The 14,010-nt window shown below is 49.5% G+C and overlaps 4 protein-coding genes across 4 annotated transcripts; 2 read left to right on the top strand and 2 right to left on the bottom strand.

Moving 5' to 3' along the window:
• Positions 1-1,729: 1,729 nt before the first annotated feature.
• GIQ15_01188 (zinc finger transcription factor 1) lies at positions 1,730-5,092 on the top strand (the record flags this gene model as incomplete). Its single annotated transcript, XM_033548605.1, has 1 exon — positions 1,730-5,092. The coding sequence occupies one exon, from the start codon at positions 1,730-1,732 to the stop codon at positions 5,090-5,092; it is 3,363 nt and encodes a 1,120-aa protein (XP_033409556.1).
• Positions 5,093-6,486: 1,394 nt separating this feature from the next.
• On the bottom strand, positions 6,487-7,697 carry GIQ15_01187 (uncharacterized protein; the record flags this gene model as incomplete). Its single annotated transcript, XM_033548604.1, has 4 exons — positions 6,487-6,528; positions 6,609-6,735; positions 6,803-7,219; positions 7,324-7,697. The coding sequence occupies 4 exons, from the start codon at positions 7,695-7,697 to the stop codon at positions 6,487-6,489; spliced, it is 960 nt and encodes a 319-aa protein (XP_033409555.1).
• Positions 7,698-8,997: 1,300 nt separating this feature from the next.
• GIQ15_01186 (c-14 sterol reductase) lies at positions 8,998-9,828 on the top strand (the record flags this gene model as incomplete). Its single annotated transcript, XM_033548603.1, has 1 exon — positions 8,998-9,828. The coding sequence occupies one exon, from the start codon at positions 8,998-9,000 to the stop codon at positions 9,826-9,828; it is 831 nt and encodes a 276-aa protein (XP_033409554.1).
• Positions 9,829-12,332: 2,504 nt separating this feature from the next.
• On the bottom strand, positions 12,333-13,906 carry GIQ15_01185 (putative Cytochrome P450 monooxygenase; the record flags this gene model as incomplete). Its single annotated transcript, XM_033548602.1, has 5 exons — positions 12,333-12,621; positions 12,719-13,115; positions 13,197-13,306; positions 13,374-13,497; positions 13,549-13,906. The coding sequence occupies 5 exons, from the start codon at positions 13,904-13,906 to the stop codon at positions 12,333-12,335; spliced, it is 1,278 nt and encodes a 425-aa protein (XP_033409553.1).
• Between the last annotated feature and the right edge of the window lie 104 nt (positions 13,907-14,010).

Below are 14,010 nucleotides of genomic sequence, written 5' to 3'. Positions count from 1 at the left end.
ACTGCGATGTGCAAGATGCATGCCATCCCCTGCTCCAGACACAATATAGCACAAACAGCTGCCAGGGATATACAGTTAGTCTGCTCCTTGTTCTCTTATTTCGACGTCCGGGGTGTCTAAGCGAGTCGCAGAAGGACTATAGCACAACGGTGACAGCACCACGACATACACTTGTACTTCTGGACGTCTTCTATCGATTAAGGCGATATCAAGAGTTCACTGGCATGATCACTGGCTGGATGAGCCAGAGTGAATAGAGACAGTTACTACGCGTCTGGACCAGAGTCAGTCCATTTATAGCTGATACGGCTATTCCAATGGTTGGATCTATATATACAACAGCTGGCCAGTAGCCATCTCTATAGGCTGATCGAAGCGGCTCAACGTTCAGGAAACGAATATTCTAGTGGCATTTAAGCTTAAAGAACGCAGCTCTACTGCTTAGCCTTTAATTGGCGATGAATGACAAACGCTCGATATGTTCGATATTACCACGACTGGATGCGGCCACAACCGAGGCTATATCATGCCTACAGTCCCACGTTGCTGCCAGCATTCTCAAGAGTCGACGACTTGATGCCTGTTATCAACAGTCCTGGCGCCACAGTGACCAACCTCGAGCCCAACGCCAACCGGAGGCCCATCCGGAATCCCCGCATGAACAAGCTCGAGAGAAGCATCGGTTCAGGCCAGTGGAATGAGCAGGCGGCGACTGGCGAGGTGACCTCCTCAGGAACACAAACATACATCGAATCGAGGGCGACATACATCATATAAGTATCAGCAAATACGAGCGGAGAATAGCGTTTCGAGCTAGCTGGCCGACTTGTATCAAGATGATTATGATTCAACCACGGAGTAACTCCAGGCCAGTTAGCCTTCCATGCTAACTGATGGCTAAACTTCAGACTCTGGCTACGCTGGTTGACGCTGAGAAGCTTGTCCGGTGGGCTCATCCACCGCTCTCGAAGGGGTAGCTGTATCCTATCCTGCTGCCCCTTCTCTATCTTCGACTTCCAGCACCGACATCACATCCTCGGCCACCCTCTCTGTCAGTCTGCCTGTAACGGCTGCGAGTCCTGTAACCGTCTTCGGTTGCATCCCTGCTCGTATCAACCATGCACCCTATTCTGCAATCACATGCAGCCAAGACGGGCCCCGGACGTGGTGGCCCTTTGCCGATCGTAGTCGACGGCCATGTTATGGACATGGAGATGCACCCTAGAAGAGCGAGAAAAAGGATGGCGCTGCAGGGTGTAACTCTCGCGGGCCAGTTATCCCCATCCCGTTGCTGCTAGCCACGTTTCCTGACCGCGTGTCGGCGCCATCGTCGGACATCGTGACCGGACAGGGAAAAGAAACGAAGCCACGGTGGAAGAAGCAAACACAGCAGAGGCCCACGAGAATAATTCGCAGACGCAAACCTCCGTAAACGAAGCGTCTGAAGCCTCTGGGGAAGAGACGAAGCCAAGCCAAATAGCGCGCATTAGTCAAAAGGTTCGCCCTTTCTCTCTCCCTCCAACTCTCGCTCTCCTTCTGGTGGCTTTTTAACTTGACCAGCGCCGCCGCCGGAGGATGGCGTCTTGGATGTCTGGATGCGCTAAAGTACGACCGCCCAAAGCCCAAAAGCCCGCCCAACGCCAGTCTCGACGAACACAACCCTCTCAACACTATACTCTTACTCGTTCTCTGTGATAATGATCCCGCGGTGCCACTGATCGCAGCATAAATGGCCTCGGGGCTCGATCTCACCTACCTGCAGCGGGACGACGGCGGAGTGGACGAGCCCGCCGCTGCGTCCTCGATGGGCTCCATCGGCTTTAGAGCAAACACCAGCGATACCACGAATGATACCAGCTACAGCAACAGCCGGAACGAGTTCGCCGGAGACAGCAGCACGGGCGTCGGTGCCGAGGAGGAGCAGCAGCAGGATGTTTACCGCACGCTGTACGAGAACCCCGGAGCGGCGCAGAACTACATCGTCGACGGCTCCGAGGCGGGTGTCGCTGCCAATGGCGGGGGCAGCGCAATGGGTGATGTGATGCAGCAGCAGGCCAACGACACCGCCGAACAGGACAATATGCGGCCCTGGACCGAGCTGAAGACGAAGGCAGGCAAGGAGCGGAAGAGGTTGCCACTTGCGTGTATCGTATGTAGGAGGAAGAAGATTCGCTGCTCGGGCGAGAAACCGGCATGTAAGCACTGCTATCGATCGAGGATACCGTGTGTCTACAAGGTGACCACCAGGAAAGCGGCGCCACGGACAGACTACATGGCCATGCTGGACAAGCGGCTGAAGCGGATGGAGGAGAGAGTGATGAAGGCCATCCCCAAGGACGAACAGCGCGATATGGCTGGCATCGGGCGTGCGACTGTAAAACCGCATCCGCCGGGACAGGCTTCTCGTCCTGCCAGAGCTGCACTGAAGAAACGGACGGCAGCCGAAGCCTTCAGCGCCGAACTGAATGAATGGACTCGACCTGCTACCGCTAATCCCATCCCTCCTACTACTAATACTGCTACTACCACTGCTACTGCTCCTACTAATACGGCGTCTGGCGAGAAGGATGCCTCGATATCGGACATGCGTTCCGATCTTCCTCCTTCCTTACAGCCACATATCAACACCGAACACAAGCTGCTCTCGCAGGGAGCAGAGTTTCTACCGTCAATGGAACTCCAGGAACATCTCGCGGAAGTCTTCTTCGACTGTGTCTACGGCCAATCCTATCTACTTCTACACAAACCGAGTTTCATGCGTAAGTTGAAAACCGATGCCGTCCCTCCAGTCCTCATCCTGGCCATCTGTGCCGTCTCTGCACGTTTCTCCACCCATCCACAGGTCAACACGGAGCCGGCCTTCCTACGAGGTGAGTCCTGGGCAGACGCTGCTGCAGACATCGCACTCGCCAGACACGACCAACCCAACATCACCATCCTTACTGTCTTCCTCATCCTCGGTCTGCACGAGTTTGGAGCTTGTCATGGTGGCCGAAGTTGGTCCTTCGGTGGAATGGCATTACGTATGGCCTATGCCTTACAGCTTCATCGAGAACTCGATCGCGATCCTCTTGGACAGGGCGGTAATGCCTCAGAACTAAGCTGTACAGATAGAGAAATCCGACGAAGGACGATGTGGGCGTGTATCCTTATGGACCGTTACAATTCATCTGGTAGCCAACGGCCTCCCATCGGAAACGAGAAATTCTTACAGATCCAGCTACCGATTAAAGAGTCGCACTTTTGGCGCGAGATACCGGGTCCAACTGAAGACTTAGATGGTTCAGTGCCCAATCCTGTGCCCGAAGGGGTCGGTCAGCTGTCCAATCCAAGAAACAATATGGGAATATCCGCATATATCATACGAGGTATCATGCTATGGGGGAAGATTGTCGATTATCTTAACCTAGGCGGCAAAGCAAAGGATCCCTGCCGACTCTGGGAACCGGAATCGGGTTACAACCAGCTGAAGAGGCAGCTGAAGGAGTTTTCTTCTTCGTTACCAGAGAGTTTAGTGTTCAGTTGGGAGAACCTACAAAACTACGCGGTCGAAAAGATTGCAAACCAGTTCATTTTCCTACACATCGTCATTCACCAGAACACCTTATTCCTTAACCGATTTGCGATCCCACTCTCTCCCCGAGGCCGCCCGCCGAGAGATATTCCGAAACCATTCCTGAGCGAAGCTGGACGGGCTGCAGTCGAAGCAGCAAGTCATATCTCTATGCTTATCGATCAGGCATCTGGATACATGCTCACTGTTCCATTTGCTGGCTATTGCGCCTACGCTGCAAGCACCGTTCACATTTGGGGAATTTTCTCCAAGAATCCACAACTCGAAGCAGCTTCGAAGGAGAACTTCCGACACACCTATAAATATCTAAACAAGATGAAGCGGTACTGGGGTATGTTCCACTACATGGTTGAGAGTTCGAAGGAAAGGTATCGACATTTTGCCGAAGCTTCTGTTCGAGGTCGCATAGCACCCGGTGTCAATAAGGATAGCAAAGAGCAAGACGTACCGATATTCCAGTATGGTGATTGGTTCGACAAGTATCCTCATGGAGTGTCGAAGTTGCGCTGGGAGGATCCTGATGTAGAAGTCAAGAAGGAGAGCGGTAGCGATGCAGTGATGGCCCATCAGTCTGATCTACAGAGTGTCGAGGAGTTCTTTACCAGCTTATCTCCTGTCTCGCCGTCGGGGGGTCCGAGAAAAGAGGCGAAGCGAACAGACACCACCACACCGTCCGATAAGGCCCGACGGCAAGCTGCGACGAGAAGTAACACCATCTCTCAGCCTTCCAACGTTCCCTCTACACAGGCGCCACAGCCTCGAATTGTCCCGAATAGTATATCACCGGATCAACGACAGCATCAACAGCCACAGATGCAACCTCAAATGCAACCAGTTCCAACCACCATGAGTTCTCAAATCCAACAACAACCAGAACCCATGCCAAACCACGTAACCGCCGATTACTCCAACTACACCAACCCGAATATGTACACACACCACACAGAACCGACCCCCTTCAGCGCTCCTGCATATAAATTCCACACCAACCCCGACCCACTACCACAATTAGACCGACAACTTGTTTATGACGCCTATATCGGTGTCGAAGCTATACCCCAACATCCAATCCCCACTCCATCTTCCAACAGCCATCCTATCCATTCCCATCACGCACCACAACCTCAACCGCAGGCTCAACCCAACCACGGCCCCGATCCGAACATGAACAATTCCTACTGGAACAACAACAGCTACCAATCCTACGAAATGCAACCCCCCATGAACTGGAACGGCGAACTCATCCAATCCAGTGCATGGTTCTTGCCATTCAACCTAGACCCAATAGCGGGCGGTCTTGACGGGGATGTTTCGCAGTCGGGCGCCGGTGCAGCCCCAGCCATGGCAGGAGGGCCCTCTCATTCCCCTCAACACCCAGCCGTGTCTTCCGGCATGTCAATGGGCGATGGGGGTTATTATGGCCCTCCAACCATGATGCATCCCGTGGGCATGGGCTTAGGCATGAATGAGAGCATACCTCCCAATATTTCAGAAACCATCCGGGAGCGGGTGGGCTGATTATACTTGGCCCTTCCTGTACATATGTCTTCCTTACTGTTTATCTTGAAATTTCTCCCCTATTGCCTTTTCATGCCCCCCCTTTGTTAATACTGTCTCTTTACGTATATACCATGTCTGGCTTGACGATTTGTCTTGATGTCAAAAATTGGGCGCTTACATACTTTAAGCGGGTTTTCGGCCGAACAAAAATTATCTTCTCCATTGATGACCTCCCGTTGTTGCGTTTTTGTCTTTTTACATCTTGGATGAGGGGTTAGGTATACATTCCAGGGCGGAAGGACCGGCAAAGGAATTCTGTTTTTTTAAACAGGCTGGGAGTTGAACGTAACTTACTTATTCTGTTACTATTATACCCGATTTTCTTTTTCTTTTGTACATATTTTCTTCTTCAGTGCTTGTGCATTGGGCTACAGTTCGCGGGCTCGATAACAGGTCACGGAATTATAAACAATCATGATATAACGTATAAAGACATCAAAAAAAATCCAAACTCTACTTTCGTACAAAAACATAGCGAGCAAAACAAAAACAAAGCAAAAGGAAGGTAAAGTAAAAGCAAAGCATATCCCGCGGCCGGCTTAGTCCTCCCATTCTTCGTCTAGCTGGTCGATCAACCGGTTCTCTTCATCGACATCCCGTTGTGTCTGTCTGCGATTGCTGCCAGCAGCATTTCCACGACCACCTATGGCTCCTACCAGCCCACGTCTAGCACCCCCTTCGTTGCCACTGAGTGCTCCGTTGGATAGCTGGGAATAAGCCGACCTAGACTTGGTGAGACTGAAACAATTCGACAGCGTAGACCAGAGTATTATAAACATATCCTATTTCAAAGTAAAGATGGCACCGTTAACGCTTTGCTTCTCAAGTATAATAAGAATAACGAAAATAATTAGAGTGTTGATAAGGTTTTGGTGGAGTTTTTTCAGTTTCCCATTAAGGTTTAGATGTGGAGACTAGGAAATGCTTATTTTCTCGGGCCAAAGAGACGCGAAAAAAGCAACCAGAAGGAACAAATACGTAATGCGAAAACAAAGTACGCTGATAAAAGAAAAGGAGACAGGAAAGCAGCGGGTAAGGCAGGATGTCGTCAGAAGGCGGAAGGCGGCATGTATTGACATGGAGAGACAATCTAGAGCGTACCGGCAGCGGGTGGCGGAGTATCCAATGAACCAGCATTGAGAGGTTATAGCTTGCAACTGAAGGGGTTGAAGAACAGGCCGTCAAGGCAATAGAAAGAAACCACATGCTTGAAGCAAGGAGCAAACAAATCTATCCGCTAACATGCTCAAATTTCCAAAAAAATTGCGGTATATATATGTAGGAGGCTTGTGTAAGGGTATATCCAACATCAAAAACAAAGCCTGTAATGTAAAAAGAAATGCAGAAATCAATCAAGACGGGAAGTGGGAAGCGAGAGCGATGAGCGTCGACCACTAGTATTCTGAAATCTCGAGCTTTGACGGGAACGGTTCCGCAGAAAGGGGAAACAAAAGAATATGGACAGTATACATACCCCGACGAAGCTAGCTGCACCACTCCACATCGTGTAGTTTGGACATTGTCTCCATCCTCTTTGATGCATGACGGTTCGTTGATATGCGCAGCCACCAATCAGGTACGCAGCTATCGCGATGCCGGCACTAATGAGTTATATCGTCAGCTACGTGTTCGGGCCTGTTCAATGGGGAAACACCCATAGCGACCTACATAATCCCGAAAACTCCAGCGGGGCCGACACCCCCATCTGTGCTTGCAGCAACGCCTCCGCACGCGGCGGCGGTTCTGACCTCGAAGAAATAGGAGCACGAGTCGGGGCTACCGACAAATGAGAAGGTAGCAGCGGGTGTAACTAGGTCTCGGTCGCAGAGGAAAGACATTATTGTCGACTTTCTTCTCTCAACTTTGTCCTCCGGTTTCTTATTTTTATCGTCTCCGTCCTTTTTGTCATCATCTTTATTTCCATCCTTTTCCTTGTCCTTGTCGTCATGTTCGTTATCGTCGTCACCATCCAAGATTTTGCGCCTGAATAGCTTGTTTCCCCGTGATGGGGAAGGGCATGGGGAACCGTCGGTATAGTTCAATACAAGCTTGCGCCCACGGAATAGTAGTGAGGATGCTTGTTGTCTATATTATATATGACGTTAGTGCTGTGACCACCACTTTGTACCTAAAGCTGTGTACGTAAAGCCCGCCCACATATTTCAAGCAAGATCGCAAAAAAAACATACCCAATTGAATACGTCTCTCCTCCCATCTCGTAGTATGCGCTGACATTCTGCCATCTCGTCTCATCGACTCCGACAACATTCGTCAAGTTCTCTATCACAGGCGCGCAGATGTTTATCGTGAAATTCGCCCCATAGTCATGTCCCTTCACGTGCCAGCTCTCCTCTCTGCCGTCAGCATGAGACTTCTTCCCGTCCTTCTTGTCCACCTGGACGGAGATTGCATTGAGGTCGAAGTATAGGCCAGTGTTGGGTGAATGGATTGTGCATGGCTTCTCTGGGGCCTTCGGCTTCTCCTCCGCTGCACCCAAAGCAACAGATGACAGAAGCAGCACTTGGAGGATAGGAGCAAGCGACCCGAGCCTATTGATATGCATGACAGGTTATGGCGACACAATCAATATCCCTTGAAGGGTCAACGCCAAGGGGGAAAAAAGGACAGTCTGGTTCGTTTCGGAGCCTGGAATGACAGGCAACTGGGGTCAAACCAAACGTAGTCTTCCAAAAACCGGCGAGCAGCTGGGAGATATAGTGAAACAGCAGTTGTATAGCGATGAAAAACGAGCGTGAACAGTTGGAATAAGTCGAGATGGAATGAAAAAGCGATGTGGAAATGCCTGTAACAGCCCAGGTTGCCATCGTCGCCGCCCGATTTGAAATATCCGTTATCAAGATCGATTATATAATCACATTTTTTCTGTTTCCCTAGAGCTCCTTTTTCCTCCCAACAATTAGGTCCTATTTATCACCATTGCACTGAGAGATAAGATATCCCGGAGGTCTCCTCACTGTTATTTCGGTCAAGAACAGACTGAGAACTCCTTAATGCTGGTAGCAGTCGACATTCTTTTTGCTTAGACCTCCTCAGCAGAGGAAGAAGCCATTGGCGATGGGGAAGGAAAAGGGGTCAACGAAGGCTGCTCAGGCGCCATTTGAGAAGCATGGATATGAATTCTGTGGCCCGTATGTCTTTCTACTCTTGTCACCCGTCTTTAAATATGTCTAGCTATTAACTGCTTTTGTGTCGGCTGGCTATAGACCTGGAGCCACAGTTTTAGTGCTGGGCCTACCAATCCTCATTTACGTGTTCCCATTCCTTTGCAACGATATTTCAGGATGCCCCGTACCGTCACTACTGAGCCCGTCCTCGTTCTCCTTTGAAGCCCTTAAATCCGAAGTTGGTTGGCCAGAGGAGGGTATTCTAGGGTTTTTCAGCCTGGAGGTTACCCTCTACGTTCTTGGATACTATCTTCTCCTTCTGGTCCTACAAGTCATCCTTCCAGGAAGGGAGCCTGAAGGGGTGGTTCTGGCGTGCGGAAATCGCCATAGATATAAATTTAATTGTATGCGCCCCTCAAAATCTGTTGCAAGGCATGGACTAACTCTTGTGATTGATTAGCCTTTTCTTCTGCTCTGTTGATTTTAGCAGGTTGTGCTGCAGGTACCTGGTTTTATGGCGCTGATTTCCCTCTATGGACTTTCCTCTGGGAAAACCATATCCAAGTGGTTACGGCCAACCTTGTTATCTGCATCGGGTTGGCAGTTTTTGTGTACCTCCGGAGTTTCACAGTCCCTGCTCCTGGCCAACCCAACCCAACCAACCGTGAATTGGCTCTTGGAGGACAAAGCGGTAATATAATATACGATTACTTCATTGGACGCGAACTCAACCCAAGAATGACCCTTCCAATTCCGTTCGTCAGCGAAAATTCTAGGACCCTAGACATAAAAGCGTTTTGCGAAATGCGTCCTGGGCTCCTTGGTTGGGTTATTATGAATCTTTCAAACATTGCTCACCAGTATAAGGTGAACGGGACCATTACTTCTTCAATCATTCTCATCACTGCCTTCCAGGCCTGGTATGTGTTTGATGCACTTTATATGGAACCAGCAATCCTCACAACCATCGACATTATCCTAGATGGATTCGGGTTCATGTTGTCATTTGGAGACCTAGTCTGGGTTCCATTTATCTACTCATTGCAAACAAGATACCTCGCCATGTACCCCCTTCAGCTCAGCCCCGTCAATGTTGCCTTGATCCTAGGCGCACAGGGCGTTGGGTATTCCATTTTCCGCGGCGCAAACAATCAGAAGAATAGGTTCAGGACCGACCCTAACGACCCACGCATCAGGCATATCCAATACATCGAGACACGTAGCGGATCGAGACTTATGACCTCTGGATGGTGGGGAATGGCCCGTCATGTCAACTACCTAGGAGACTGGATTATGGCCTGGACCTACTGTCTTCCAACTGGCATGGCCGGCTTTGTCATGATGGAAACCCTCAACACCGTAACCGGTATGACGGAAAAGCGCGCTGTCCAAACGCCGGAGACACGCGGATGGGGAATGGCTATAACGTACTTCTACGTTGTTTACTTTGGAGTTCTGCTCGTTCACCGTGAGAGACGTGATGAGGATAAGTGCAAGAGAAAATATGGCGAGGACTGGGCTAAATATACTGCGAAGGTCAAGAGCAGAATTATTCCAGGTATCTATTGAACGATATAGAAACCTAATTTACGAGGAGCATCGGGGATCCATTGGGTGCATTCATCTTCCTAGATCTTGTTCTCTGTCTTGTGGTGGCTTTGCAAGAGAAGCCAGTTATGTATTCTACTTTATATAAATAGTACTATTTAATTTGAAAATATTAAAATATATTCCCGTATCGTCTGCTGGAGGCATATAACTACGCAATTACTCCGCCTCTTATCCATATGTTCATTCGCGACGGGTACCGAGATTGTGGATGGCTCTACTATTACTCTTGATAGTCAGTAAACTAGCCATCTGGTCTCTCTATCATCCGGATTGATATCGATATCATACATAACATTAGAACTCCCTATTTAGAGTAGTTCAAATGATGAGTTATTTCCATAACGGTTAAGATCACACCTAGGACAACTAACAAAAAACGCAAGGACGTAGTTGCAATACCTAAACCTCGAGGAATTCAGTAGAAGTTCATGCAGGGCCTTGAATGGCACAGCGTGGGGCTCTCAGTTTTCAGGTGAGAGCGGGAGGGGCTCAGTATCCTCATTCGGTGACCCTATTCCATTCTGAGTAAAAATATGGTTGTCTTGCTCTGTATGATAGTAGTTCACGCGCCCCCGTCTTACTCAGTCCTACTGCTATCATTGTCAGGCCTTTCCACTGGGTACAAGTCTGCAGCGCCACTCAAAGCTGTCAGACGTTGCAAGTTCCACTGGAGCTCAAGGAGATTCCAGCCGGGCAGCGGAAGGTTCTCTGGGTCACTGGTCGTCATAACGATCTCATCACCTGAGACAATTTTCTGCTGTATAATTACATTTCAGGCTTTGAAGTCCGTCTCAAGACCAGTGAGGTCACAAGGAATGTTCGGGCGAGTTGAGAGATCAACAGAATGGGAGAACTGATATTGTGGGAGCCAGTAGAATTTCAGAGTCAAGCATTTCTTATCCTGAGATATCTTAACTGGCCGCAAGGCAAAGAAGCTTTTGGAGTACCATTGGTGCACAATAGGACTGAAGCAGATGAGACTGTGAACAGTTTCGGTACCTCACGGGATTACCGCTGCATACCAGGCGTCCACATATTCCTTTGGCCAGAGGGTTCGGAGGAGAGACCAGAATGATAAGATAGAGGGATATCCGCCAGATACCTCCCACATCGAGAACGGGAAGATATGTGCTACATCGACCGGGTCAAAGTACTTGATGATGATGATGATGCACCTATTGCCGCCTCGGGAGCGACACTATGAAATTATTAGCAAATCCCATGCCAGAAGGGAAACAAAAGAAATCTGCAGGATAAAACTAACCGATGCTCTGTCGCTGACGCTTGGCCGGTCTAGGCGGCGAGCGAGGCCTTGATAATGCCGACGACCCAGAAGGGGCTTCGCTGGCGTCCTTATTGAGCAACAGAGCCTGTGCTATGACTATAGGATGCTGCGGGTGGCTGGCTGTCTGGCCCGGGACCGGTTCCTTTGCGGGCGAGTTCGAAATATCGCGTTGACCCCCTAAACACAAGTTACCTTCTTGGTCCACGAGGTAGCAGTAGAGGAGAAACTCAAGCCATAATCGACCGTACGCAATAAATACAGGTAGCCATGATCTGAGGAAGCCTTTTTAACATGATTTGCGAGCACCAAACTGTCACCCAACCAGAGGCCCGCCCATTGCGGGGAGGAATCGGGATTTTGAGTAAATCTTTCAACCTTCTTAAAAAAAAGCAGCCTTTTGGATTGATTTGAATTCTGCGTTAGGCCCTGAGCTGCTCATTCTCTCGGCTCTTTTTTTTTTGATAGATGAACGCCAGGAAGAAGCGAATTAGGAGAAGAAGAGAGTGAGGAGATGAAGAGAGAGAGAAGCTGTCAGATTCTCTGTGTGTTATACCCAATGGTTCCCATTGGCCCCTTGTGGCCCAACAGAAGTCAAAGAGTGATTTTGTGCCCCTTCGTAATGTTCCGGGTTTTAATGTATCTCGTTGTTCTACTATTCCATAGAGACGCCACCCTATCGGTTAATTGGCGACATGATAGGCCCCCGTCTCCTCAACAACACACCATCAGTCAGCCAGGCTTGTCCTCAGCTCCTACTGTCTATCATTGAGCCTTTATTTCTACTCAGTTTTAAGTCAAGCTATAAGCTTTTATCGGTTAGATCGCCCCTAGCTTAATTTTACGTCGCAACAACTGCGGTTCCTTGTCTCTGGATCCTGGAGAGTTTCTGCGTGTCACCGTGCAAATATGGAACTGGGCTCTGTCGAGTAGTTATCTTTTCAAGGATAGAACAATCACAATCTCCGAGGGACAAGACTGATCATATGCACCATTCCACTAGTGATCCTTCATCTAAAGTCGACAAACAACAACTGCAAGACAAGGTTAAACCATGTGGCCAAGAAGCGAAGATCGATAATTAAGATAATTATAGTTCCTTGACGATGAAGATCGCTGCCCAAACTACCAAGTACGATATTATACTTCTCAACATCAATCTGATTGTGACCACATACAACTACCCCGTAGCCTGAAGGTGCACCTCAAGCACTGCCGACCCTCCTCTTCCCCGCCACGTCCTGTGCCTTGCCAGGCCCAGCCCTCCAGCGGCGCGTTCAATCAGAGCGTCAAACTCGGCCTCGCTGCGGGAGTAAGTATTGAGACTTGCAATCATGTGTAAGTCCAGCATGTCAAGTAAACGAGGACCATCCTCAACGGCTCTTGGAAGGTCCACAAAGTCGTGAATCAGCAGCTTGGACGTTGGGCCCATGACCTGGGCAATGGCCCGGATCATTTTGACGCAATTTCTAGAAAACGCAAAATCCCGGAGAAAGATTAGACCAAGTTCACAAAAGGCAAGAAATGGCGGGGAGGATAAACAAGAAAGAAAAAAGAAAAACGTACTCGTCGCTGTTGTCCATCAAGACGTGGCTCAACAGGTACACAGCAGCTCCCTTCCGGGGTTGCTCAGTATAGTAATTGTGAGCCTCCCAGGTGATTCGACAGGCTATTTTCTCATCAAGCTTTTCCTTCACCGTACTTTCAGCCATGGACACGACGCTTTTGTGATCCTGAACCACGGCAGATAGCTGAGGGTACGAAGTGACCAGGCGGATGGCATTCTGGCCGTTGCCACCCCCAATATCGACAAGCGTAGACCCGTCCGCGAGGTCGTCAAACGGGAATACTAACTCGATCGGCATGTCCAGGGGGCTGTCGTAATGACCAGCCATTGCCCGTGAGAAGCGCTGGCCCCGATCTGTGTCAACAGAGTGGTAGTACTCGTACAGGGAAAGCTTTGCTGTTAATTTATTCAGGTTAGCTATTTTCCACTCTTCTTTTTGTCTTTGCCTTCCTTAATTCATGCAACTGTCTCACTCACTCCGGAAAGCTTTCCCAAATGCAGCTTCTGTAGGACTCTCTGGTATCTGATAGCCAGTCTGGCCAGCAGTACGAGCGAGATAGGCGCCACAGAGCAAGCCATCATCAACTCTGTAGATCTAGTCAGCCCCATAACTATGTAACAAGACATTCTCTTTATGAGTAGTAATGTACTTACAGATAATGAATGAGGCTGCCAAAATTGCCATCAAGCAATTGGAGAGAATGCTGATTATGATGATACTTTCCGGCGCTGCATTCCGCGAATATGAACCGGTTTAGGCATTGCCTCATGACTCGCTCTATATCTCATCAGCAGATCATTCTATAACGAGTGCAGTTGGTTTCCTCACTGATTAGAGCTGGCGATGCCTTCGTGCAGCCAGCGAGGTAAGACAAAGTTACCCCTTCCCCACCTGGTTGAATCAGCGCCGGGATACCCATCTCGATGACGATCGAGAGAGCGACGCTATCGCAGTATGACCAGGCGGCTTGAACCACCCAGTGATTGGGCTCTGACACGAGAGCCTGAAGCTTGCTGCATTCTCGCGCTACTGCCTCAGCCTGCTCTTGTAGCCTTTGTCCTGGTCGAGAGGAAAGGTCACCAGAACTCCCATTGCAAGCCTGCTGCATGTCTGTATACTTGCGAACTTGCTCAGATATCGTGTTTGACATGGCAAGGAGCGCATCGGCGTCAGGTGGGTATGACATGATGAGGGATTATCTGGCCAATCCAATGGTAAATTGTAGAGGGTAGGCGGAATATTCAGATATTCAAACAGCACCTGTACTTAATACGGGGTATAAGAGGAAAG

The sequence above is a fragment of the Arthroderma uncinatum genome, assembly GCF_011692745.1.
Source record: "Arthroderma uncinatum strain CBS 119779 chromosome Unknown scaffold1, whole genome shotgun sequence".
Lineage (NCBI taxonomy): Eukaryota > Fungi > Ascomycota > Eurotiomycetes > Onygenales > Arthrodermataceae > Arthroderma > Arthroderma uncinatum.
Note: the sequence above shows the minus strand (reverse complement) of the source record. Positions and strands in the feature narration are given on the sequence as shown.